Source organism: Heterodontus francisci, chromosome 8 (assembly GCF_036365525.1).
Source record: "Heterodontus francisci isolate sHetFra1 chromosome 8, sHetFra1.hap1, whole genome shotgun sequence".
NCBI lineage: Eukaryota > Metazoa > Chordata > Chondrichthyes > Heterodontiformes > Heterodontidae > Heterodontus > Heterodontus francisci.
In genome coordinates this window covers 4,425,018-4,452,974 of record NC_090378.1, presented here as the reverse complement: position 1 = coordinate 4,452,974, position 27,957 = coordinate 4,425,018, and the positions used below count along the sequence as shown (strand labels likewise).

The 27,957-nt window shown below is 44.1% G+C and overlaps 1 protein-coding gene across 1 annotated transcript; it reads left to right on the top strand.

Annotated features, from left to right (window-relative positions):
- The first annotated feature begins 1 nt into the window (after position 1).
- On the top strand, positions 2-26,630 carry erich3 (glutamate-rich 3). The gene is made up of 9 exons (XM_068038013.1): positions 2-9; positions 490-583; positions 1,542-1,667; positions 8,590-8,661; positions 10,258-10,386; positions 11,345-11,521; positions 21,499-21,696; positions 22,442-22,622; positions 26,440-26,630. The coding sequence occupies exons 1-9, from the start codon at positions 2-4 to the stop codon at positions 26,628-26,630; spliced, it is 1,176 nt and encodes a 391-aa protein (XP_067894114.1).
- The last annotated feature ends 1,327 nt before the right edge of the window (positions 26,631-27,957 follow it).

Genomic DNA, 27,957 nt, shown 5'->3' with positions numbered 1-27,957 from the left:
TATGATTCCGTGAGTATGACTATGTCAGGCTGTTGCTTGACTAGTCTGTGGGACAGCTCTCCCAACTTTGGCACAAGCCTCCAGATGTTAGTATGGAGGACTTTGCAGGGTCGACAGGGCTGGGTTTGCCATTGTTGTTTCCGGTGCCTAGGTCGATTCTGGGTGGTCTGTCTGGTTTCATTCCTTTTTATTGACTGCGTAGCGGTTAGATACAACTGAGTGGCTTGCTCGGCCATTTCAGAGGGCATGTAAGAGTTAACCACATTGCTGTGGCTCTGGAGTGACATGTAGGCCAGACCAGGTAAGGACAGCAGATTTCCTTCCCTACAGGACATTAGTGAAATAGAAACAGAAAATTCTGGAAATACTCAGCAGTTCTGGCAGTATCTGTGGAGAGAGAAACAAAGTTAATGTATGAACCAGTTAGACAAGTCGTTGGTTATACTCTGAATGGAGCGCTGGCTAATTTCAGTACATTCTTTCCTCCAGACCACTTGCCACCTATAACAGCCTGATAGACAAACACTTGACGGGATATTTCAACAATACCAGGATCCGGAGACACCTCCAACGAGCAGGATTGGTAGGTGCAAAATACCGTCACTGTCCCTGATTCTTGCAGCTCTGCACTGCCTCTGATTATCGATAACACTGAGAATGTAGAAATCGCTAGGTGGGAAAAAATACAAGGTCCCTGTAACTTGCCTTCTGCCATCCTGGTAGTCACATGATCCAATGATAATGGGATTATTGACCAATCGCAGTGATCAATCTCTACCAATGAGTCTATAACAGACCCAGACATGAGTTGGGTAAAACCCCAAATGATGAAGAGCTTTGGGGATCTTGGGTCCAAGGTCACCTGTTCCTCCCGAGCTCGCTCCACTTACCACACGTCATGTCTCCAATTACTCAGATACTGGAGAACAAAACATTATTAAATGATATGTGAAGTGAGTTTGAAGCAGCCTCCATCTAGTTTCCGCTGAGCATGTGCCCACAGAGCAAAGGTTCCCCTAAATTGGCATTCTCGTTCGGTTGTTGTGGAGAATATAAAAATAGTGGTGCAGGACGGTCCTGAGGCGGGGAAAGGGAAATGACGTAATTGCTATTGCTGTTAGCCGTTTGAAATGGAAAACCACCATTCTTCAAGCTTTACTCTCCTGAGCAATGGAAAATTCACAGAGTGGTAAGAATGTGGAACGCGCTACCACTGGGAGTGGTTGAGGTGACTAGTATCAATACATTTAAGGGGAAGCTGGATAAACACATGACGGGGAAAGGAATAGAAGTATGTGTTAATAGGGTCAGATGAAGGGCGGGAAGAGGCTCGTGTGGAGCATAAACACTGGCATAGAGCAGATCGGCCGAATGGCTTAATTCTGAGCTGTAAATATTACGTAAGCTGTAATAGAATTAATATTACCACTTCCGAACTCCCCTTTTATCATGTAAATGGCTCCTAAAGTCATCAATTAGAATAGAACAGCTCAACATTTGATGTTGCCTGATTTTTTTTTAATCAATATTTTCCTGTCCAGGTCACAAGGAATGGAAGGATTGTATCTGAGAAAGAATATCGCCTCAACATAGTTCGAAAAGACCATCAGAAGTATGTGCGGGAAAGCCTGGCCCAGGCTATATTCCACAAGGTCCTCGATATGGAGGTACAATAGGAATACAATGCTAACTGAGGCCCAGTACTCAGCATCCTGCTGATAATGTTCAGTATGCAGTCCCTCTCACCCATCACCCCCTGTGCTCGCTGACCTCTATTAGCTCCCAGTGCAATAACGCTTTGATTTAAAAACTCTGATCCCTCCCTCTCTCTGTAATCTTCACTAGCCCAACAACCCTCCGAGATATCTGCACTCTTCCAATATTGGCCTCTGTACACCCCCATTTTAATTGCTCCAACATTGGGCGGCCATGCCTTTAGCTGCCTGGTCCCTAAGTTCTGAAATTCCCTCCCGAAACCCATCTGCCTCTCTACCCCTCTCCTCCTTTAAAATGCTCCTCGCTTTTGGTCATCTGTGCTAATATCTCCTCCTTATGTGGCTTGGTGTCAAATGTTCTTTGATAACACTCCTGCGAAGCAGCTCGGGACATTTTATTACATTAAAGGTGCTGTATAAATATAAGTTGTTCGACCATTTGTTCTTGAATGTGACCAACGTTGGCCATCCCTAGTAGCCCCGAGGTTGTTGATGGTCGCTCGGCTAATTCAGGATGAGGACCTGATCAGGTCCTTAACTTCCCTGGAACTTTCCAGTGAGCCTTGTAAGAGACCGAAATGCTGCCAACCTCAAAAAAATGCCTCCAGTGAAGGAGGGGGTGGGACTGATGGCACAGGCACCCATGCCAGGAGTTCCCATGCCCCTAGCCGGTAGAAGTGGGGGACCAGGCTTAGGTTTTAGCCTGGCTTCCTTGAAGTGTAGGGCAGAATTAAGAAATAGAAAAGGATTTAAGACTGCAGTGTGAGTTGTGTATAAGTCCCCTGATAGCAACGGTGTAATGGCAGAATGTATAAATGCAGAGAAAAACCAAACATGTAGCAAAGGCGGAGTGCTGTGATGGTTTTAACTTCCATATAAATTGAGATAAGCAGACGAGCTCAGATCAGAAGTGTCAGCAGTGGCTCAGTCGGTAGCTCAGTCGGTAGCACTGTGGTCCCTTAAGACACAAGGATGCAGGTTGAAGTCACACTACGGGGCTTGAGCACAAATATCTATGCTGACACTCCAGTGCAGTACTGAAGGAGTACTGCACTATTGGAGATGCTGTCTTTTGGATGAGACATTAAACTGAGGTCCCATCTTGGATGGGTGTAGAAGATCCCATGGCACTATTTTGAAGCAGAGGAGGGGAGTTCTCCCCGGTGTCCTGGCTAATATCCTTCAATCAATATCGCAAAAAAATTATCTGGTCATTATTCCATTGCTGTTTGTGGGATCTTGCTGTGTGCAAATTTGCTACCACGTTTCCTACATTACAACAGTGACTACGTTTCAAAAGTACCTCATTGGCTGTAAAGCGCTTTGAGATGTCCGGTGGTCATGAAAAGTGCTAAATAAATGCAAGTCTTTCTTTCTTTGAATTTCTTGAATGGGTCTAGGAACGTTTTCTGCAACAGTATGTCTGAGAATCAACAAGGGAGTAGACTATACTAGAATTATTAAGGAGTAATGATCCTGATTTAGTTAACAGCTTAACGGTCCATGAACATTTATCTAACTGATCATAAAATGATTGAGTTTCAATGTTGTGTTTGAAAAGGAGAAACGTGAAACAGCTACTAAGATTCTTGGTTTAGGTAAGGCTGACTTCAATGCGATGAAACAAAAACTGTCTACAGTAAACCTGTTAATGGGTAAAACGACAGAAGATCAGTGGGAGGTGTTCAAAAATGATTTAATGTTATACAGATCCAGTTTATACCCCTAAGAAGTAAGAGCTGTACTGTCTGAAAGAAAACAGCGACAGACAACCAAAGATGTCAGGAACAACATAAAACTAAAACAAAAATAATACAAAATTGTAAAAAATAGCTCAGATCCTGGCAAATAGGAAAGATACAAAGAACAGTGAAGGATGACAAAACAGATAGTAAGAGCTACAAAAAGGGAGTTTGAAAAGAAACATGTAAGGGATATCAAAGTCATTACAATTTGTTTTGCAATTATGTTAGAAAAATGTGGGTCCTGATATAACTGAAAATAAGGAAGTAACAGATATGTTGAATAATTACTTTTCATCAGTATTTACAGTAGAGGAAGAGCTCAGCATGCCAAAGAAACTAATGTTGAATCAGGGATGGGGACTCACCAATATTAAAATAAGCAAAAGCAATAACAAAGAAATTCATGGCACTAAAAAAACGACAAATGCCCAGGAGCAGATGGTTTCCATTCCAGGGTTTTAAAGGAAGGAGGTGAGAACATTGCAGTTGCCCTAACTATAATCTTTCAACGTTCTCTTGATTCAGGAACTGTTCCTTTAGATTAGAAATTGTGCATTTTACTCTGCTATTTAAAAAAGGTGAAATAGGGAAACCAGGGAATTTTAGACCAGTTAATCTACCATCTGTTATAAAAGCAAAATACTGCGGATGCTGGAAATCTGTAATAAAAACAAGAAATGCTGGAAATACTCAGCAGATCTGGCAGCATCTGTGGAGAGAGAAGCAGAGTTAATGTTTCAGGTCAATGACCCTTCTTCAGAACTGCCATCTACCATCTGTTACCTGAAAATTACTAGAATCTATAAGGATAGAGTGACTGAACACCTTGAAAATTTTCAGCTGATCAGAGTGATCAGCATCGATTTATAAAGGGTAGGTCATCCCTGATGAACCCAATTAAATTGTTTTGAAGAGGTGACTAACGTAGTGGACAGGGGAATGTCTATAGATGTTATTTATATGGTGTCACGCACAATGGAAGTGTGATGATACAAATTATGGACTAACTCTGAAGAGTTATGAAAAACTGACTTTGTCTTTTAAAAATGAATCTTTATTTTAAAAAGTGAACAATGGTTGCCGAAGAAAAAGGGATTGACCATTGTGTGTTCAAACTGAGAAAGACAAAGGATAAACCTTCAAAGCTAAGAGGTGTCGATTGCAACTCATCCTAAAACATTCCAGAATTGAAGGTCTTCTTCTGAAACAAAGAAAGTGTGAAGTAGCCACGTCCTGGGCCATTGTGCGATCACCATGGGGAAGAGACCAGAGTGTCTCCCACCAGGAGCTGAGAAGTAACAGAGCTTTACCTTAAAAAATAAAGTGTCAGGCTAGAGAGAGACAGCCACAGAGAGAGAGAAGCAACATCCAGCAGCTTGTTTTCCTGCAAGCCAGAAGGCATGTGCCCTGCTGTAGAATCCTACATCTACATTAGACAGCAATGCACTCGAAGTGACACACCGTCTTCAACTGAACTTTCAATCAAGAGAGAAATCTACAATCATCTCAGGCCTGCACCCATCAAGAACTTGATTTCCAAGAGAATTCAACAGGTTCATTGTCACCTCCCCCCCCCCCCCCCCCCCACCACTAAAAGTCACTTTCCCCTTTTAACCTCTCTATCTGTCTCTTGTTTGTGTGGGTATGTATGTGTGTGCATGCAAGCAGCAAGCAAATGCATGAATGAACGCAGTTGTGACAATTTCGGGATAAGGTACATTGATCAATGAACAATTGATTTTCTGTTTTTTTTTAAACCTACAAGAAAAATAAAACACCAAGGGGTTAAAACCTAACAACAAAGCACTGACTGTGATCAGGTGGGGAGTTGAACAATGGGAACCATGTGGCCAGCCGTAACAATGGACATCCAGGAGACATTTGATAAATTCTCTCATGTTAACTAAAGTTTAAGCCATTATTGACCTTGATTGGAAATTGGCTGAGTGACAGGAGGCAAAGTGTAGGGATAATGGGCGGGTACTTTAATTGGCAGGATGTGACTAGTGGCATCCAATAAGGATCTGTGTGGGGGCCTCAACTATTTACCGTATTCTGAATGATTTAGATGAAGGGATAGGGAGGCACATATCCAGATTTGCCTATGGCCCAAAGATGGGTGGGATTGGAAGCAGTGTAGATGGAAGCATAAAATTACAAATATTTTTTTTATTTGTTTCTTGGGTGAGTGTCGCTGGCAAGGCCAGCATTTGTTGTCCATCCATAATTGCCCTTGAGTAGGTGGTGGTGCAGTCGATCTGGTGTGGATACACACGCACTGCTGTTAGGGAGGGAGTTCCAGGATTTTGACCCAGTGACAGTGAAGGAACGGCGATATAGTTCCAAGTCAGGATAGTGTGTGACTTGGAGGGGAACTTGCAGGTGGTGGTGTTCCCAACTATTTGCTGCCCTTGTCCTTCTTGGTGGTAGAGGTCGCGGGTTTGGAAGGTGCTGTCTAAGGAGCCTTGGTGCATTGCTGCAGTGCATCTTGTAGATGGTACACACTGGCCACTGTGCGTCAGTGGTGGAGGGAGTGAATGTTGAAGGCGGTGGATGGGGTGCTGATCGCGTGGGCTGTTTTGCCCTGGATGGCATCGAACATCCTGAGTGTTGATGGAGCAGCACTCATCCAGGCAAGCAGAGATTATTCCATCACACTCCTGACTTGTGCCTTGTGGACAGGCTTTGGGGAGTCAAGAGGTGAGTTACTAGCCACAGAATTCCCAACCTCTGACCTGGTCTTGTAGCCGTAGTATTTATGTGGCTGGTCCAGTTCAGCTTCTGCATATGGACAAGGACTGCTTCAGTATCTGAGGAGTTGTGAATGGTATTGAACATTGTGCAATAATCAGCTAACATCCTTCCCTTCTGACCTTATGATGGAGGGGAGATCATTGATGAAGCAGCTGAAGATGTTTGGGCCTTGGACACTAAGATTAAGTGAATGGGCAAAACTGCAGCAAATGTGAGGTCATCTATTTTGGACCTAAAATGGATAGAACAGGGGACTTTCAAAATGGTGAAAACTAGAAACCGGGGAAATCCAAAGAGACTTGAGGGTCCAGGTACATAGATAATTAAAATGCCTTAAACAGGTACAGAAAATAATCAAAAAGTCTAATGGAATGCTGACCTTTATATCTTGAGGACTGGAATACAATGAGGTAGAAGATATGCTTCAACTTTATAAAGCCCTGGTTAGACCATACCTCAAGTTACTGTGAGCAATTCTGGGCACCACACCTTAGGAAAGATATATTGGCCTTAGAGGGAGGGCAGCATAGATCTACCAGATGAAGCCTGGACTTCGAGGGAATTATGAAGAGAGATTACACAAACGACACAAATTGTATTCCCTGCAATTTCAAAGATTGAAGGCTGAATTGATCAAAGTTTTCAAGATATTAAGGGGAACTGATGGAGTGGATAGAGAGAAACTGTATCCGCTCGTTGGGAAGTTAGATTTCTATTAATCAAAGGGGTTAAGAGATATGGGGAAAAGGCGCATATATCACAGATCAACCATGATTTAGTTGAATGATGGAACAGATTCAAGGGGCTGAATGGCCTCCTCCTGCTCCTGTTTTCCAACTCTATTTGGGTGCAGAGTCATAGAGTCGTACATCATAGAAACAGGCCCTTTGGCCCACCACGTGGTGCCGCCCCAGACTGGGCACACTCCACTGTAGTTTGTGGCCTCATAAGGTTCAAGGTGTGCGTGACAGTTTTATTCAAATCAAGTCCCCCTGCCTTGACCCGACAAACTTTGATGCGGTCAGCAGCAGGGATCGTAGTTGGGTGGACCCTAGCTCTTAAACTGAGATCCTGGGTCTGCGAGTTTTTGATCACCAAGCAGGAATTGTGCTGCAATTGAAGTCAGGATGTCCTTGAGAGGTGTAATTGACCTCAGGACTTGTATGCAGTAATTTGATCTGATTTCCTTAAAGGGGCACATTTTCAGCTTAGCAACAGAATATTACATTGTGTGTTGTATATCACCTGACTTGGAATGAGCTGGGCCGTTCAAAAATTCTTTTTGAATATTTTTATTTCCATATCACTCCTCCAATATAAGGGCTGGATTCCATAGAGCCCACAACCTCGCATTCCGTGGCGGGGAGGCCCTGGATGAGGCCCGCCACGGACCTCGATGCTGGCCTGGCCCGATATTGCTGGCGGCTGCGAGGCCTCATGGATGCCTCCTGCCATCAGCAACGGGGCCGCAATTTAAATAGTTAAATAAATTAAAATACTAGCATTAAATACAGGGCTATGGACCAAGAACAGGAAAGTTGGTGTGACTGGATAGCTCTTTTTCAGCTGCTACAGACACAATGGGCCAAATAGAGTCATAACGGCAGAGGAGGAGGCCATTCGGCCCATCGTCCATGCCGACTCAATGTAGAGCAATCCAATCAGTCCCATTCCCCTGCTCGCTCCCCGTAGCCCTGTAAGTTTATTTCCCTCAAGTGCCCATCCAATTTCACCACCCTCGTAGGCAGCGAGTTACAGCCATTACCACTCGCTGCGTAAATAAAATTCTTCCTCACATTTTCCTCCCCCACCCCCACATCTCTCATCCAAATCTTTAAATCCATGTCCCCTAGTCCTTGTACCATCAGCTAATGTGAACAGCTTTTCTTTGTCTAACTTATCTAAACTTGTCATATTCCTGTACACTATTTAGTGGAAGCAGGCTTATAGAATTTAGCCCAAGGTGTCGGTCATGACTCAGTGAGCTCTCGCCTCTGAGTTCATGGGTTCAAGTTCTACTCCAGAGACTCGAGCACAAAATCAAGGCTGACACTCCCAATGTGGTACTGATGGAGGGCTTTGCTGTTGGAGGGTCAGTAGTGGTCATTATCACATTGCTGTTTGTGTGATCTTGCTGTGTGCAAATTGGATGCTGTGTTTCCTACATTGCAACAGTGACTACACTTCACAAGTACTTCCTTGGCTGTAAAGCAATTTGGGACATCCTGAAGTTGTGAAAGGTGTTATAGAAATACAAATTCTTTACCTTATAGAAATACAAGTTTTATTTTTGATGTTTAATGCCTGAAAAGGCAACATGGACAAAACTTTCTGGCCAAGTTCCTAACAAGTTTCGTCTCCTCTGCTGTCCCCAGCGTCACCACCAGCTCGAAATCAAGAAGAGGTTGGAAGATTTTGCCAGGAGAGATCGTGTCCAAAGGATCAAGGTTCCTTTTTTTTTCCAGTACTATTTTGTAATTTATAATTATTGTTCAATGGCCAAGGGAAGGATCCCATGATTGGTTTGGAAAGAGTTATCCAAATATTCCCACTTCCCTGCTCTTTTCCCATAGCCCCGTACACTTTTCTCCTTTTCAGGTTTTTATCCAATTCCTTTTTGAAAGTTATTATTGAATCTGCTTCCACCGCCCTTTCAGGCAGCGCGTTCCAGATCACAACAACTCACTGCATTAAAAAATTCTCTTCCTCTCCCCCTCTGGTTCTTTTGCCAATTATCTTAAATCTGGTTACCGACCCTCCTGCCACTCCTGATTTACTCTGTCAGAATCCCTCATTGTTTACAGCTTGGTCCTCGCTTTAATCTCTAATCCCTTGCCACCGAGTCCATCCCTCTGCCTGCACCTGCTGAGGCTGAACCAGACTGTTCACAACTGACCCCAAGTTGAGCTTTCAACCACATATTTGCACCGCCACTAAGACTGCCTATTTCCACCTCTGCCTCAGCTCATCTGCTGCTGAAACCTTTATCCTTGCCTTTGTTACCTCTAGACTTGATTAAATGCACTGCTGGCCAGCCTCCCATGTTCTACCTTCTGTAAATTTGAAGTTGCCCAAAACTCTCTGTCCATATCCTAGCTCGCACCAAATGCCGTTCCCCTGTCACCCCTGTGCTTACTGGCTTTCAATCGGCTTCCAGTTTGTAACGCCTTGATTTTAAAATTCTCATCCTTGTTTTCAAATCCCTCCGTGGCCTCACCCCTCCCTAACTCTGTAAACTCTTTCAGCCCCACAACCCTCTGAGATCTCTGCGTTCCTCCAGTTCTGCCCTCTAGCCTATCCCTGATTTCCATCACTCCACCATTGGCGGCCGTGCCTTCAGCTGCCTGGGCCCCAAACTCTGGAATTCCCTCCCTAATCCTCTCCGCCGCTCCTCCTTTCAGAGGCTCCTTAAAACCGACCTCTTTGACCAAGCTTTTTGTCAGCTGTCCTAATACCACTTTTTGTGACTTGGTGTCAAATTTTGTTTTGTGCCTCTGTGAAGCACCTTGGGACGTTTTATTACATTTAAGTTGTTTATTTTATCTCATTAAACATCATAAATTCCTATAAGCTCCTGTCTGAGACATTGCTTTTCTGGACTTATTCAACTGATCCTGGTTGCCCCATTCCTCGTCTTGTTAGTGACGCTCATATTCAGGGCATGAATTCACAAAATAAGTCTCATGACTCCTCCTGCCACTATCTGTGACCCTTTATTGAAGTCCTAAATAAATAACCATGCTCACCAAAACCACATTCACCTGAACCTGTGAATTTCCCACAATTGGCAGCCATGCCTTCAGCTACCTGGGCCCTAAGCTCTGGAATTCCCTCCCTAAACCTCTCTGCCTCTCTACCTCTCTCTCCTCCTTTAAGATGCTCCTTAAGACCCACCTCTTTGACTCTGCTTTTGGTCACCTGCCCTGATAACTCCTCACATGGCTCAGGGTCAAACTTTCTTTGCTAATTGCTCCTATGAAGCACTTTGGGATGTTTTTACTATGTTACAGTCGCTATATAAATGCAAGTTGTTGTTTTTGAAGATTGAACGGGCTAGGAGGTCCGATGAAGATATCATCCCTTTCCTTTCGCCTCGTCCCCCAGTTGGTCCTCGTAATTGTCACAGGAGTGTCTCGGGGCCAGGTGTGGAACAGTCCGATTCCTCAACATCTGTAAGTATCAACTCATGGGTTCCTGATGGTAGAAAGGTGATCGGTTAACAGGACCCTTTCAATACCTTGGAATACTGAGTATGGCAAAGACACCCATGTATTGGGCGTGAAGAGGTGAACTCTGTGGTCACATATCTCAGGGCCCTACCCAAGATGATGGTGGTTGGAGCAGTAGAGTGACCCCTAAAACATTCCCAGGCCCAATTATGCTAGGGCAGAACGAGCTAAAACTGGCCCTAACGATTCTTTGTGTGAAAGAGCACAAGTTGGCCTTCAGTATTAGATCAGGTGACTCCTCCCGACAGTTTGCATCAAGCTCCTATAGCCAAGGTCAGCATTATAAGATTTTATAAGCGTTCCAGATTTCCACACCCCTTTGTGTGAAGAAGTCCTTCCTAACATCATCCCTAAATGACCTAGCTCTAATATTAAGGTTTTTCCCCCTTGTTCTGGACTCTCCCACCAGAGGACATAGTTTCTCTCTATCAACCATGTGAACTGTAATCACCACAGAAAGCAGTAAATGCTGGAACTCAATTAATAATGTTAAATCTGAGATCGATAGATTTTTGCTAGCTGAGGGAATACTGGTGGGTAGATGAAGTTAAGATTCAGATCAGCCATGATCTCATTGAATGCCGCAACAGGATAGAGGGGCTGAATGGCCTCCTCCTGTTCCTATGACGAGAGCTCTGTGCAACAGTAGCATAACCTCCACTTCCTTGTATTCCATGGGATTCCAAGTTGGGCTTTACTATTTGTTCGAGAGGCCATCTCTCAGGAGTTAATTTAGTTGATAGATAATTATTTGAACCACGTTACACAGACCGAGGCAGGTGGGGAGCAAGGGTGGGGGTGAAAAGGTCAGGAGAGGGAATTGTCGTGTTAGCGGGGAGCACTCCCAGTTGTGTTTGTGGGATCACACTTATCATTCTCTGCTTTTCTCTCGGGATCCCAGCCTGCGTCCCCACGACCCAGTACCGCCCCCGGGACGATGCAGCGTCCGGTGAAACTTCTCCCCCTTCAAAGCAATGGAGCAGTGGCAGCAACAGCAATCACAGCGCAGTCCACACCGCAACTCCGGCACAAGGAACAGCATCTGGACGAGGACGTTGATCCCAAGCACCATCATGGGGTATTTACTCTGCTTTTTAATGTTCATTAATGGGCCCATCTGAAATTGCAATATCGAGAAAACAGTGGCATGCTGACAGTCTACTGAGCATTCAGTTAACTCATAGCAGTCATAGTGTCAGCTGTGACTCAGTGAGTAGCACTCCTGCCTCCGAGTCAAAAGGTTGTGAGTTCAAGTCCCACTCCAGAGACTTGAGAAAAAATCCAGACTGACACTCCCTGTGCAGTATTGATGGAGTTCTGCACTGTCAGAGGGTCAGTACTGAGTGAGCGGTGCACTGTCGAAGGTCAATGCTGAGGGAGTGCTACACTGCCAGGAGTGCTGTACTGTCATAGGGTCGGTACTGAGTGAGTGTTGCACTGTCGGAGAGTCAGTACTGAGGGAGTGTTCCATTGTCAGGGTCAGTACTGAGGGAGTGCTGCACTGTCAGAGGGTCAGTACTGAGGGAGTGCTGCACTGTCAGAGGTTCAGTATTGGACGAGTGCTGCACTGTCGGAGAGTTAATACTAAGGGAATGCAGCATTGTTAGAGGTGCATTCTTTCAGGTATGATGTTAAAATGAGATCCTGTCTGCACTCTTGTGTGGATATAAAAGATCTCGCTACTCAATTTCCAAAAGCAGTAGAGGTCTCACCGATGTCCTGACCAGTATTTATCGTTCAACTAACATTAGTAAAATTTATTATAAGGTCAGAATCACTGCTGTTTGTGGGAGCTTGTTGTGCACAAATTGGTTGCTGTGCTTCCTACATTACCACAGTGAGTGCACTTCCAGAGAATATAATCGACTTTAAAGTGTTTTGGGATGTCCTGAGATCATGGCAGGTGCTATGGAAATGCAAGACTTTCTTTCTTTTAACCTTTTCTGCTCTAAGGAGAACAATCCGACAATTTTAGAAGTATTTGGATGAGCACTTGAAATGCCATAGGATACAAGGCTACGGGCCAAGTGCTGGAAAATGAGATTAGAATAGTTAGGTGCTTGATGGCCGGCATGGACACGATGGGCCGAAGGGCCTGATTCTGTGTTGTATAACTCTATGACTCTAATCCCAGATTCACCAATCTCTCCATGTTAACTGAAGTCCATCATCGCTGGGACCATTCTAGTAAACCTTCTCTGCATCCTCTCCAGACATTCTTCGTATGGGTGCAGTGCCAGAATTGAGCACAATTCTCCAGTTGGGTCCTAACCAGGGATTTATCAAGGTTTACCATAACTTTCTTGTTTTTGTGCTCTCTGCCTCTATTGATTCCGCATGCTTTTTTTAACAGCCTCATCAATTTTTTGGCGCGCCCCACAATCCCGCCCTGTCATTCAGTTTCCACACCTCTATTAAAATTGTACCAGAAACTTTCCTCCAGTCCAAAAAACACCCATTAACCACTACTCTGTTTCCTGTCACTCAGCCAATTTTGTATGCATGTTGCAACTGCATCTTTTAATCCATGAGCTCTAACATTTCTCACAAGTGTTACAATCCCGTTAGGGACCATGAACTTTTAAAAAGAGAAAGTCGAATTCCCAGTTATTACAGAAAGAATTACGCCACAAGATTTCAAGTTTTAAACAAAAAACTTTACTGTCCAAGAGTTAAACAAAGCAAAACACTACTAACAACACTACAATTTGGAAACACTTATATTTTCAACTTAAAATCTTAACAGCATATGAAGGCGCATATTTTAAATTCTAAATCTCAACAGAACACTCCTGTTTGACTGTTGCTTCCACCCTAAGAGTTCCCCTATACATTAGCAGTTTGTTCACTTCTCCTGGGACCAATCCAAAGCATGCTACAGCTTTTAAGAATTCACTTCAATTTTCCTTAATTTCTCAGCTGTCTTCTGAGGTATGAGATCTCCTGGGGATTCTCCCTCTAGCTTCGGCTAGGCAATCCTCCAGTTCTCTTTCAGCAGCTCATGAATCTGGATTTCCCAGCTTGAGCATGGACCGTAGTCAAGACAGAAACACCCCTGGTTCCTGATGACCATCCTGCTCCTGAATCCAACTGCTCCCAAAGCCAACTGCCTTCTATGTGACCAACTGCCTGTCTGTCAGCAAGCACACTGGAAAAAAAAACTGACCCAAAAGGCATCTCCCTGCACCATCTATCTCCGTAGCCTTTGGTACATTTGGGATGTTCCAGGTGGAAATTTAAGCTAATTACCTCCAACTCCCAAAACATCCCTTTGATTCCTGTTACCCACATGAATAATTGATCTTGCTAACAATGACAGAGAAACTTCTTCCAGACTTTGATTCCAACTTCCAACTAAACAAGCTCATCTGTGGCTTTATGGCTTTCACCTCTCTAACTCTGTCTCTGTAAGCATTCATGGAGAGATCTTTGACCTTTAAATCTTCAGTAGTCTGTAACCTTTTGAAATTTGTACAGCTATACATTTAACTCCCCAAAGCTACAAGTGACCTCTAAAGTATTAATACAAACCATGAATCAGGTGATTGTAACACAGGTCTGTTGTGCAGCACTTTATCAAATGCCTTTTGGACGCCCATGTCCACCACATCAACAGCATTACCTTCATTAACCTTCTCTGTTACCTCATTAAAAAAACTCAAACAAGTTAGTTATTCATGACTTTCCCTTAACAAATCCATGTTGACTTTCCTTAAGTAATCCACATTTGTCCAAGTGACTATTAATTTTGTCCTGAATTATCGTTTCTAGAATCTTCCCCACCACAGAGGTTAAACTGAGTGAAAACAAGAAATGCTGGAACCACTCAGCAGGTCTGGCAGCATCTGTGGAAAGAGAAGCAGAGTTAACGTTTCGGGTCAGTGACCCTTCTTCGGAACTGACAAATGTTAGAAAAGTCACAGGTTATAAGCAAGTGAGGTGGGGGTGGGGCAAGAGATAACAAAGGAGGTCTAGATTGGACCAGGCCACATAGCTGACCAAAAGGTCACGGAGCAAAGGCAAACAATATGTTAATGGTGTGTTGAAAGACAAAGCATTAGTACAGATTAGGTGTTAATACACTGAATATTGAACAGCAGCAAGTGCAAACCTGAAAGAAAACTGTGGGTAAGCAAACTGAACAAACTAAGATGAAATGAAATAAATGCAAAAAAAAAAAAATTGTAAAAAATGTAAAAAAGAATGTAAAAAAAAGGAAGAAAAAAATGACTAAAAATGAAAGTAAAATGGGGGGCTGTCATGCTCTGAAATTATTGAACTCAATGTTCAGTCCGGCAGGCTGTAGTGTGCCTAATCAGTAAATGAGATGCTGTTCCTCGAGCTTGCGTTGATGTTCACTGGAACACTGCAGCAATCCCAGTACAGAGATGTGAGCATGAGAGCAGGGGGGAGTGTTGAAATGGCAAGCAACCGGAAGCTCAGGGTCCTGCTTGCGGACTGAGCGGAGATGTTCCGCAAAGCGGTCACCCAGTCTGCGCTTGATCTCCCCAATGTAGAGGAGACCACACTGAGCAGCGAATACAGTATACTACATTGAAAGAAGTACAAGTAAATCGCTGCTTCACCTGAAAGGAGCGTTTGGGGCCTGGGATAGTGAGGAGAGAGGAGGTAAATGGGCAGGTATTACACCTCCTGCGATTGCAGGGGAAGGTGCCATGGGACGGGGACGAGGTGGTGGGGGTAATGGAGGAGTGGACCAGGGTGTCGCGGAGGGAACGATCCCTTCGGAATGCTGACAGGGGAAGGGAGGGGAAGATGCGACTGGTAGTGGTATTCAGACACCAGTAGGGATTAAAATTGATAAGGAGGTGGTTTTGGATAGGCTGTCTGCACTTTAAAGAAGTAGGTTAAAGAAGGTTAAACTGAGTGGCCTGTAGTTGCTGGGTTTATCCATACACCTTTTTGTGAACAAGGCTGTTACATTTGCAATTCTCCAGTCCTCTGGCACCACCCTTGAGTCTAAAGAAGATTGGAAAATTATGGCCAGTGCCTCAGCGATTTCCACTCTCACTTCCTCAGTATCCTTGGATATATGTCATCCAGTTCTGGTGCCTTATAAATTTAAAGTGCAAACAGCCTATCCAAAACCACCACCTTATCAATTTTAATCCCTACTGGTGTCTGAATTTCCTCCTCTTTCACTATGGTCTGCACAGCATCATCTTCCTTGGTAAAGACAGATGCAAAGTATTCATTTAATATTTTAGTCACATTTGCCTCCATGAGTAAATCCCCTTTTTGGTCCCTAATTGGGCCTACTCCTCCTTTTACCATCTTTTTACTATTTATATGTCTAGAAGACTTTTGGATTCACTTTTATAGGAACACAAGAGCATAGAAAATAGTTGTTTGGTAGTACAGAACTTGAGTATTGCTGAAAATAGAAACATGTTGTCAAAGCTTTTCATCTTACACTCATTGGGACAATCTGCAAGAATATCAATGTAAGGGAAATAATCCCTTATATTAGTATTCTTGTGGATTGTCCTGATAAGTGCAAGACAAAAAGCTTTGACAACATGTCTCGATTTTCAGCAATACTCAAGTTTTGTACTACCAAAGGACTATTGTATACCTGAGACAGAGGTACAACAAAGACCAAATTGGGGATATCAGCAACATAGCTCAAATTACAGCTAAGTTCAGGTCCAGGGGATTTATCAGCTTTCAGTCCCATTAATTTCTCCAGTACTACTTTTTTTACTAATACTAATTTCTTTCAGTTCCTCATTCTCACTGGCCCCTTGGTTCTCTAGTATTTCTGGGAGGTTTTTTGTATGTTCCTCCGCGAAGATAGACACATATTTGTGTAATTTCTCTGACATTTCCTTATTCCCCATCATAAATTCCCATGTCTCTGTCTGTGTCTGAATTGGGCTCACATTTGTCTTTGCTAATCTATTCCTTTTTACATACCGATAGAAGCTTTTACAGTCTGTTTTTATGTTCCTTGCTAGTTTACTTTCATATTCTATTTTCTCTTTATTAGTTTCTTGGTGCTCCTTTGCTGAATTCTAAAATGATCCCAATCCTCCAGCTTACTACTTTTTTGTCAACTTTATAAGTCTCTTCCTTTGATCTAGTACAATCTTTAACTTTTCTTGTTAGCAATAGTTGCATCACTTTTTCTGCTGGGTTTTAGTGCTTCAGAGGAATGTAAATTTCTTTAAATGCCAGCCATTGCCTGTCTACCATCTTTTCTTTTAACATAGTTTCCCAATCTATCACAGCCAACTTACCCCTCATACCTTCGTAGTTTCCTTTGTTTAGCTTTAAGACCCTAGTTTCGGATTGAAATATATCACTTTCAAACTTAAAGTAAAATTCTATCATTATGGTCACTCTTGCCTAAAGCTTCCTTTACAACAAGATTATTAATTAGCCCTTTCTCATTGCACAATACCAGATCTAAACTAGCCCATTCTCTACTTGGTTCCTCAACATAATGTTCTAGAAAACCATCTTGTATACATTCCAGGAATTTGTCCTCCACAGCATTAGTGCTAATTAGGTTTCCCAGTCTATGTAGATTGAAGTCCCCCATGATTACTGTATTACCCTTGTTACATGTATCTCTAATTTCCTGATTTATACCGTGCCCTACATTACACCGCTGCTGTTTAGTGGCCTATAAACAACAACTACCAATGTTTGCTGCCCGTTGCTGTTTCCTAGCTGTACTCAAACAGTTTCTATGTCTTGATTTTTCAATCTAGGATTCTCTCTCTCTAATGTACTGATCTGATCCTTTATTAACAGTACTATCCTGCCTCCTTTTCCTTTTATCCTATCACTCCTAAATGTCATATGCCCTTGAACATTCATTTCCTAGCCTTGGTCACAGCAGTCACTGCTTTGTAATGTCAATTAGATCAGATCTGTTTACTTCTATTTGCGCCGTCAATTCGTCTACCTTGTTGTGAATGAATCTCCTATCACTATCGCTCTTCTAGTCATCTTCTTTCCTCCCTGTACAGCTGAGCCAACCGTGGTGCCATGGAGATTACTACTTTTGAGGTCTTGCTTGCTAATTTCCTACCTAGCTACCTAAGTTCTGACTGCAGGACCAGATCCCTCTTTTTACCTATGTTGTTGGTACCAATGTGGACCATGACTGCTGGCTGTTCACTATTCCCTCTCAGGATGCTCTGCAGGTGTTCAGTGACATTCTTGACCCTGGCACCAGGTAGGCAACATACCAACCTGGATTCACGTCACGGCCACAGAAATGCCTGTATGTGCCCCTAACTATCGATCTGAATACTGATTGGAGAGTGAGATGTACTCAGGTCTCCTGCACTACCTGCCTGTTTCTTCTTGACTATCTGGTGGTCACTTGTTCCCTCTCTCCCGCATACTCTTAAGATGTGGGGTGACCACATACATAAACGTGCTATCCACAAAGCTCTTAACTTCACGGATCCACCACAGTGACACCAGCTGCTGCTCAAGATCCAAAACCCGGAGTTTGAGCTGCTGCAATTGATGACATTTCCTGGTTCTCCAGGACACATGAAGTGACCTGGACTTCCCACATAGCACAGGGTGTATACTTGAGAGGTCAGAGCTGCCCTGTTATTCCTCTGGTTATTAGATAATAAACCTTACTGCCGCTAATAAACCTTACTACTTAAAAGAAAAGACCAGCTACTCACTTCCCTTCTGCTGACACCACTTAGAGAAAGAAAAGTTAACTGAATATTTTACTTAACACGTTTTTTTAAATTGAAATTTTTAATTTCCCAGCTCCTTAGACTAACTCCCTAACTTTGGGGAAAGCAACCAATCAACACACTGCCTTCCTGTGATGTCACAGTGTGATTCTTTTTCTCTCTCTCACTTTTTCAAACTCGAATACATCCTGTTCTGCTCTGGCTGTCGCGTCTCTCCTCAGGTAATTGGTAGGCCCCGAGCCTGGGCCTCAATTTATCCTGTCCCTGGTGCTCCTGATACCTTCCAGGTCCACTCTAGCTGGTAAGGATGATACAAAACTTCGAAGTATTGTGAACTGTGATGAGGATAGTGTAGAACTTCAAAAGGACATAGACAGATTGGTGGAATGAGTGGACAAGTTGCAGATGAAATTTAATGCAGAGAAGTATGAAGTGATTCATTTTGGTAGAAGGAACGTGGAGAGACAATATAAAATAAAGGGTGCAATTCTAAAAGGGATGCAGGAGCAGAGGGACCTGGGACCTACCATAACCATATTGCATGGTTAATAAAGCATACAATATCCTGGGCTTTATTAATAAGGGCCTAGAGTACAAAAGAAAGGAAGTTATGTTAAACTCATATAAAACACTGGTTCAGCCTCAACTGGAGTATTGAATCCAGTTCTGAGCACAATGCTTTAGGAAGGATGTGAAGGTGTTAGAGAGAGTAGAGAAAAGATTCAAGAGAATGGTTCCAGGGATGAAGAACTTCATTTACGTAGATTGTTTGGAGGGGTTGGGACTGTTTTCCTTGGACAAGAGAAGGTCGAGGGGAGATTTGATAGAGGTATTCAAAATAATGAGGGGTCTGGACAGAATAGATAGGGAGAAACTGTTCCCATTGATGGAGGATCATGAACCAGAGGGTACAGATTTAAGGTAATTGGCAAAATAAGCAATGGAGACATGAGGAAAATCTTTCTCATGCAGCGAGGGGTTAGAACACTGCCTGAAAGTGTGGTGGAGGCAGGTTCAATTGAGGCTTTAAAAAGGGAATTGGATCGCTATCTGAAAGGAAGTATGTGCAGGGCTAGGGGGAGAAGACAGGTTGTGGGACTAGGTGAATTGCTCCTTCAGAGAGCCAGCACAGACCCAATGGGCCGAATGGCCTCCTTCTATGCTTTAACCATTCTATGATTTAATTTATATTGCCTATACTCATTCTCCTTGCCAAAATGTATCAGTTCACACTTCTCTGCGTTAAACTGCATCTGCCATGTGGCTGCCCATTTTCACAAGCCTGGCGATGTCATAGTCATAGAGTCATACAGCACAGAAACAGGCCCTTTGGCCCGTGTCTGTGCCGGCCATACAGCACCCAGCTATTCTAATCCCATATTCCTGCACTTGGCCCGTAGCCCTGTATGCTATGGTGTTTCAAGTGCTCATCTAAATACTTCTTAAATGTTGTGAGGGTTCCTGCTTCCACCACCTCTTCAGGCAGTGTGTTCCAGATTACAACCACCCTCTGGGTGAAAAAATGTTTCCTCAAATCTCCCCTAAACCTCCTGCCCCTTACCCTAAATCTATGCCCCCTGGTTATTGACCCCTCTGCTAAGGGAAAAAGTTTCTTCCTATCTAACCTATCAATGCCCCTCATAATCTTGTACACCTCAATCATGTCCCCCTTCAGCCTTCTCTGCTCCAAGGAAAACAACCCTCGCCTTTTCAGTCTCTCTTCATAGCCGAAATGCTCCAGCCCAGGCAACATCTTGGTGAATCTCCTCTGCACCCTCTCCAGTGCAATCACATCCTTCCTATAGTGTGGTGACCAGAACTGTACACAGTACTCCAGCTGTGGCCTAAGTAGTGTTTTATACAGCTCCATCATAACCTCCCTGCTCTTATATTCTGTGCCTCAGCTAATAAAGGCAAGTATCCCATATGCCTTCCGAACCACCTTATCTATCAGTGCTGCTGCCTTCAGTGATCTATGGACAAGTACACCTTCTGGCTTGCTGTACTTCCTAGGGTCCTACCATCCATTGTATATTCCCTTGCCTTGTTAGTCCTCCCAAAATGCATTATCTCCACACTTTTCAGGATTAAGTTCCATTTGCCACTGCTCCGCCCATCTTACCAGCCCATCTATATCATCCTGTAATCTGAGGCTTCCCTCCTCTCTACTTACAACACCACCAATTTTCGTGTCATCTGTGAACTTACTGATCATACCTACTATATTCACGTCTAAATCATTAATGTACACTACAAACAGTAAGGGTCCCAGCACCGATCCCTGTGGTACACCACTGGTCACAGGCTTCCACTTGCAAAAACAACCCTCGACCATTACTCTCTGCCTCCTGCCACTAAGCCAATTTTGGATCCAATTTGCCAAATTGCCCTGGATCCCATGTGCTCTTACCTTCTTAACCAATCTCCCATGTGGGACCTCATCAAAAGCCTTACTGAAATCCATGTATACTACATCAACTGCTTTACCCTCATCTACACATCTAGTCAACTCCTCGAAAAATTCAAGCAAGTTTGTTGGACACAATCTCCCCCTGACAAAGCCATGCTGACTATCCCTGATTAATCCCTGGCTCTCCAAGTGGAGATTAATCATGTCCCTCAGAATTTTTTCCAATAGTTTCCCTACCACTGATGTTGGACTCACTGGCCTGTAATTACCTGGTTTATCCCTGATACCCTTCTTGAATAATGGTACCACATTCGCTGTCTTCCAGTCCTCTGGTACCTCTCTTGTGGCCAGAGAGGATTTGAAAATTTGTGTCGAAGCCCCTGCTATCTCCTCCCTTGCCTCACATAACAGCCTGGGATACGTCTCATCTGGGCCTGAGGATTTATCCACTTTTAAGCCAGCTAAAACAGCTAACATTTCCTTCCTTTCAATGCTAATCTGTTCAAGTCTATCACAATCCCCCTCTCTGATCTCTTCACCTACATTGTCCTTCTCCATAGTGAAAACCAATGAAAAGTAACAACTTAAAACCTCACCTATGTCCTCCGGCTCTGCACACAGATTGCCACGTTGGTCCCTAATGGGCCCTACTCTTTCCCTGATTATCCTCTTACCCTTAATATACTTACAAAACACCTTGGGATTTTCCTTTATCTTGCCCACCAATGTTTTGTCATGTCCCCTCTTCGCTCTCCGAATTACTTCTTAATGTACCCCCCCCTACACTTTCTATACTCCTCTAGTGTCTCCGCTGTTTTCAGCACATGGGATCTGCCATAAGTCGTAATGTCCTCCTGAAATCTGTTACTATCCTCCTTATGGTTTACTATATTTCCCAGTTTAGGGGATTCCTGGTTGTGACTTGTTGAATGAGTCTTCTTTTTCTGGTAGCTGGACCGAGATTCCATCAGGAACTGGCACACCATGGATTTTCCCACTGGGATGTCTCCCTATCGTCTCCCAGTAATCAATAACTACATGACTCCAGTCCCACCACCACCCCGGAAACGGGAGAAGAACGGATCCACCAGGGGCAGGAGGCTGCGGCCAACCACTGCCCCTAATGGCCCTGCCACGCTGGCAGCAAAGGTAAGAAGAGAATCATTACACAGAATGTACAACAGTGAAACAGGCCATTCGGCCCAACTGCTCCATGCTGGTGTTTATGCAACGCATGAGCCTTCTCTCACCCTATCACCATATCCTTCTGTTCTGTTCTTCCTCATGTGTTTATTCAGCTTCCCCTTCAATGTATCGAGACTATTCACGTCATGTGGTAGTGAGTTCCACATTCTCACGACTCTCTGGGTAAAGAGGTTTCTCCCGAATTCCCTATTGGATTTATTGGTGACTATCTTATACTTTTTGGCCCCGAGTCTCGCTCACAAGTGGAAACATTTTTTCTACGTCTACCCTAACGAACCCTTTCATAATCTTAAAGACCTCGATTAGGTTCATTATCCTCAGCACTGTCTCCTCCACCACTGAGAGATATTCGGGGATCAGTCGTGCCAAATGGATTCTTTTGGTGCTGCAGATTATATGAAAGAAAAGTCAAAGGAAGACTTGTATTTATGTTGCTCCTTTCATAACCCTTGCAGCCAATGAATTTCCTTCTCTAAAGGATGTTAATGAACCAGTTGAGGTTTTACAACAATCCGACAGCTTCACGATCACTTTCACTGATCCGACTGTACTCGGGAGTCTCTGTTTGCTGTAGTTCATGATTAAGTTAAAAGCATGAGCCCCACCCTGCATCAAACTCATCGGCTGATGCAGTAGTGCCAATCTTTATTCGCTATATAAGTCCTAGTTGTTGTTGTTGTTGTTGTAGGATGCTCCAAAGTTGCATCGGTCTGTCATACACAGCAACGTCCTGATCACGATGGTTTACCGCGGAAAGCGCCTGCATCTCTCATATGACCAGGCGGAGTCCAGGGACGAGGTCAAGGTTCACCAGCAGCACTGCGGTGGTGAGAACCTATGTGTGTACAAAGGGAAGCTTCTGGAAGCAGGTGGGTGCCAACAAAAGAAAGAAAAAAAATTCTTCTCTCGCATCGATTTTCATTTGTTTTTCTGGGTGTTGAAAGTTGGAAAAGGGAGCAGATTTGTGGCAAAACCAGACATTAGGATGTCAAGTCCCTGGAGCCGGTGCAAAGGAGATTTACTGGAATGGTTCCAGGGTGAGGGAATTCAGTTATGTGGAGAGACTGGAGAAGCTGGGATTGTTCTCCTTACAGCAGAGAAGGTTAAAAAAGAAAGACTTGCATTTCCATAGTGCCTGTCACGTCCTCAGGACATCTCAAATCACTTTACAGCGGGTTAAGTACTTTTAGCAAAGTGTAGTCACTGTCATAGTGTGGGAAACACAGCAGCCAATTTGCACACAGCAAGCTCCCACAAACAACATTATAGAGGTATATAAAATTATGAGAGACATAGATAGGGTAGATAGCCAGAGTCTGTTTCCCATGGTAGGGGTGACTAAAACTAGAGGGCATAGATTTAAGGTGAGAGGGAGGAGGTTTAAAGGGGATCAAAGGGGTAAATTTTTCACACAAGGCTTTTTATACGTATACAAAGAGCAAGAGGGTAGCCAGGGAAAGGGTTGGCCCACTCAAGGACAGAGGAGGGAATCTATGTGTGGAGCCAGAGGAAATGGGCGAGGTACTAAATGAGTACTTTGCATCAGTATTCACCAAAGAGGAGGACTTGGTGGATGATGAGTCCAGGGAAGGGAGTGTAGATAGTCTCAGTCATCTCATTATCAAAAAGGAGGAGGTGTTGGGGTGTCTTGCAAAGCATTAAGGTAGATAAGTCCCCAGGGCCTGATGGGATCTACCCCAGAATACTGAGGGAGGCAAGGGAAGAAATTGCTGGGGCCTTGACAGAAATCTTTGTATCCTCATTGGCTACAGGTGAGGTCCCAGAGGACTGGAGAATAGCCAATGTTGTTCCTTTGTTTAAGAAGCGTAGCAAGGATAATTCAGGAAATTATAGGCCGGTGAGCCTTACGTCAGTGGTAGGGAAATTATTGGAGAGGATTCTTCAGGACAGGATTTACTCCCATTTGGAAACAAATGAACTTATTAGCGAGAGGCAGCATAGTTTTGTGAAGGGAAGGCCGTGTCTCACTAACTTGATTGAGTTTTTTGAGGAAATGACGAAGATGATTGATGAAGGAAGGGCAGTGGATGTTGTCTCTTTGGACTTCAGTAAAGCCTTTGACAAGGTCCCTCATGGCAGACTGGTACAAAAGGTGAAGTCACACGGGATCAGAGGTGAGCTGACAAGATGGATACAGAACTGGCTCGATCATAGAAGACAGAGGGTAGCAGTGGAAGGATGCTTTTCTGAATGGAGGATTGTGACTTGTGGTGTTCCACAGGGATCAGTGCTGGGACCTTTGCTGTTTGTAGTATACATAAATGATTTGGAAGAAAATGTAGCTGGTCTGGTTAGTAAGTTTGCGGACGACACAAAGGTTGGTGGAGTTGCGGATAGTGATGAGGATTGTCAGAGGATACAGCAGGATATAGATCGGTTGGAGACTTGGGTGGAGAAATGGCAGATGGAGTTTAATCTGGACAAATATGAGGTAATGCATTTTGGAAGATCTAATACAGGTGAGAAGTATACAGTAAATGGCAGAACCCTTAGGAGTATTGACAGGCAGAGAGATCTGGGCGTACAGGTCCACAGGTCACTGAAAGTGGCAACGCAGGTGGATAAGGTAGTCAAGAAGGCATATGGCATGCTTGCCTTCATCGGTAGGGGCATAGAGTATAAAAATTGGCAAGTCATGCTGTAGCTGTACAGAACCTTAGTTAGGCCACACTTAGAATATTGAGTGCAATTCTGGTCGCCACACTACCAGAAGGACGTGGAGGCTTTGGAGAGGGTACAGAAGCGGTTTACCAGGATGTTGCCTGGTCTGGAGGGCATTAGCTATGAGGAGAGGTTGGATAAACTCAGATTGTTTTCACTGGAACCGACGGAGGTGGAGGGGTGACATGATAGAGGTTTACAAAGTTATGAGTGGCATGGACAGAGTGGATAGTCAGAAGCTTTTTCCCAGAGTGGAAGTGTCAGTTACTAGGGGACATCGGTTTAAGGTGCGAGGGGCAAAGTTTAGAGGGGATGTGCGAGGCAAGTCTTTTACACAGAGGGTGGTGAGTGCCTGGAACTTGCTGCCAGGGGAGGTGGTGGAAGCAGGTACGATAGCAACGTTTAAGAGGCATCTTGACAAATACATGAATAGGATGCGAATATAGGGATACGGACCCCGGAAGTGCAGAAGGTTTTAGTTTAGACAGGCATCAAGATCGACGTAGTCTTGGAGGGCCGAATGGCCTGTTCCTGTGCTGTACTGTTCTTTGTTCTTTGAGGAGGTAATGGAGGCAGGAACAGTAGCGACATTTAAGAGGCATCTGGACAGGTACTTGAATGAGCGAGGCATAGAGGGATATGGAATTAATGAAGGCAGGTGGGAATAGTTTAGATAGGCATTATGGTCGGCTTGGACGCGGTGGGCCGAATAGCCTGTTTCTATGCTGTACAACTCAATGACTCTAAGCGTGATAAAGGACCAGATAATATGTTATAGTGATGTCGATTGAGGGAGTAATATTGGCCACAGGACATTGGGGAAATTTCATTGAGCTGTACAAAATCATGAAGGGTTTTGATAGAGTAAATAAAGAGAAACTGTTTCCAGTGGCAGGAAGGTCAGTAACCAGAGGACACAGATTGAAGGTAAGTGGCAAAAGAACCAGAGGGGGAGATGAGGAGAATTTATTTTACATAGTGAGTTGTTGCTGCCTGAAAGGGCGGTGGAAGCAGATTCAATAATAACTTTCAAAAGGGAACTGGATAAATACTTGGAAAGGAGCAAAATTGCAGGACTGTGAGGAAAGAGCAGATCAGAAATGGGATTAATTGGTTCGCTCTTTCAAAGTACTGGAACAGGCACAATGGGTTGAATGGCCTCCTTCTGTGTTGTAACCATTCTATGATTCTAAGAGTCCAGTTAGACAATTACTTGGATCTATTTAATGTTTTCCCTTCTGTGCCCTGTGTTCATTTACAATGCTCACTTTGGGGGAGATGGTAGACAGCACCTTGCTCCGAGCCACTCATCACCATCTTGACGTGGAACTATATCGCCGTTGCTTCACTGTCACTGGGTCAAGATCCTGGAACTCCCTCCCTAATAGCACTGTGGGTGTACCTGCAGCGGTTCAAGAAGGCAGCTCACCACCACCTTTACAAGGGTAATTAGGGATGGGCAATAAATGCTGGCCTAGCCAACGCACCCACATCCCAGGTTTGAATTAATAAAAACTCTTGAGGGTGAGCTAAGAAGGAACAGAAGGAGGCCATTCAGCCCGTCGAGCCTGTTCCACCATTCAATTAGATGATGGCTGATCTGTACCTCAACCTCATTTGTTCCCTATCCCTTGATATCCTTTCCCAACAAAACTCTATCCATCTCAGTCTTCAAAGCTTCAATTGACCCCCAGCCTCAACAGCTTTTTGGGGGAAGAGAGTTCCAGATTTCCACTGTCCTTTGTGTGAAGAAGTGTTTCCTGACATCACCCCTGAACGGCCTGGCTCTAATTTTAAGGTTATGCCCCCTTGATCTGGACTCCCCCCACCAGAAGAAATAGTTTCCTCTGAATGGTGGATCAGTCTTGAGGGCCCGAATGGCCTCCTCCTGTTCCTGTCATCCACCTTGTTAAGCATTGTCAGATGATTTGTTTTATGTGTTAACTGTGGTGTAAGTGTTTTTAAAATTCTTCCTCTTGGCCCTTCACTTCTCCGATTTTCCAGAGAAATTCCAGTTTGTGTCCCGGCGACACTTGGGTTTCCCCTTCAGCCTCACCTTCTTCCTCAATGGCATCCAGGTGAATCGACTCAGCTCCTGCTGCGAGTATAAACACCGCAGGGGGTCCCGGCTTGGCGGCAAACATGCCTACTTCTCTTTCCTGGATGTGGACGGGGCGTCCCCATGTTACAGGTAGGGTAGATCACATTGGGTTAACATCTCGGATGCACAACACTTTTCCCAACATTTGTGCACTGAAAGCAGGCAAGAATATACTTGGATTAATCTTATGCTGTGTGAAGTCTTTCAGAAATATACCAAAAGTGCTTTATTTGCAATGGATTGCTTTGCAGTGTTGACACTGTTGTTGTACAAGTGTTTATGGCAGCCATTTTGTGCACAGAGCCCCATCAAATTAAAGAAAAATGATTGTATAAAATGTTCCCACAATTAAAGAGTACAGTCATGACGTTATGACCGGGCGGATGACATTTGGCCCTTCGAGCCTGTCCACCATTCTTTAAAAACTATTTCCTCTGGTGGGAGAGTTCAGAACAAAATTAGAGCCCGGCCATTCAGGGGTGATGTCAGGAAGCGCTTCTTCACACAGAGGTAGCTGAATTTTATGGGCAAGTCTTAGATGGGTTCTGAGATGGGGAGCCCATAGAATTACGATGGGAGGCGGGGAGCAGAGCGACTGTCGCAATGCAATTTTGTCGGGGATTCCAGACTGGCCCCAGCAACCCCGCCTCACTTACCTGAGGTCTGAGGTTCCAGCGCTGGGCCTGGGTCCAAGGCCTCTGCAGTACTGTGGCCACGTAGGGATAGGCACCGACATGTTGCAACATAGGCATTTGACAAAATTGACTCAGCCACGGATATGGTGGTGATTTAATCTGTATATCAAGTATCTAACCAATCTAATGCCATTGAAACACTATAAATAAAGTAGGTAAGCATACAAACATCAATGAAAAGCAGCACAATTGTATTAGCTAACGAGCAAGCAAAATAGTATGCAATGCCAATGTGAATTACTTTTGCTGCTAGGTTATTTTAAAACACAAGGTTAAAGGCTTGAAGAAGGTGTGTCCAACATTTTCACGTGGGGGGCCATATTACAATTTTTGTCTTAACATAGGGGGCTGGTGCGACAACTTTGGAATGATAAAGGCATTAAAAAATGATGTTTCTATCAAAACAACAACAAAGTTACATTTCGGTGCAGAAGCTTTAAATGAGAAGACTAATTTATTGACTTACTTTCTGGTCACTATGTTGGACACTGATTTACTGAGATACCTGCCATTTTTTTGTTTGCACAAGTAGTCAATGTTTGCCTGCACACTTATAGTGACGTGGACTATTCCGGATAGACATCCATCTGTCAGGAATGATCTTGATAGCGCCCTCTCCCACTTCCCTCTCTCTCTCTCTCTCTCTCTCTCGACCCCGCTCTCTGTGTCGTCCCCCCACTCTCTGTGCTGTCCCCCCGTTTCCCTCCCTCTCTCCCCTGCTCCCCT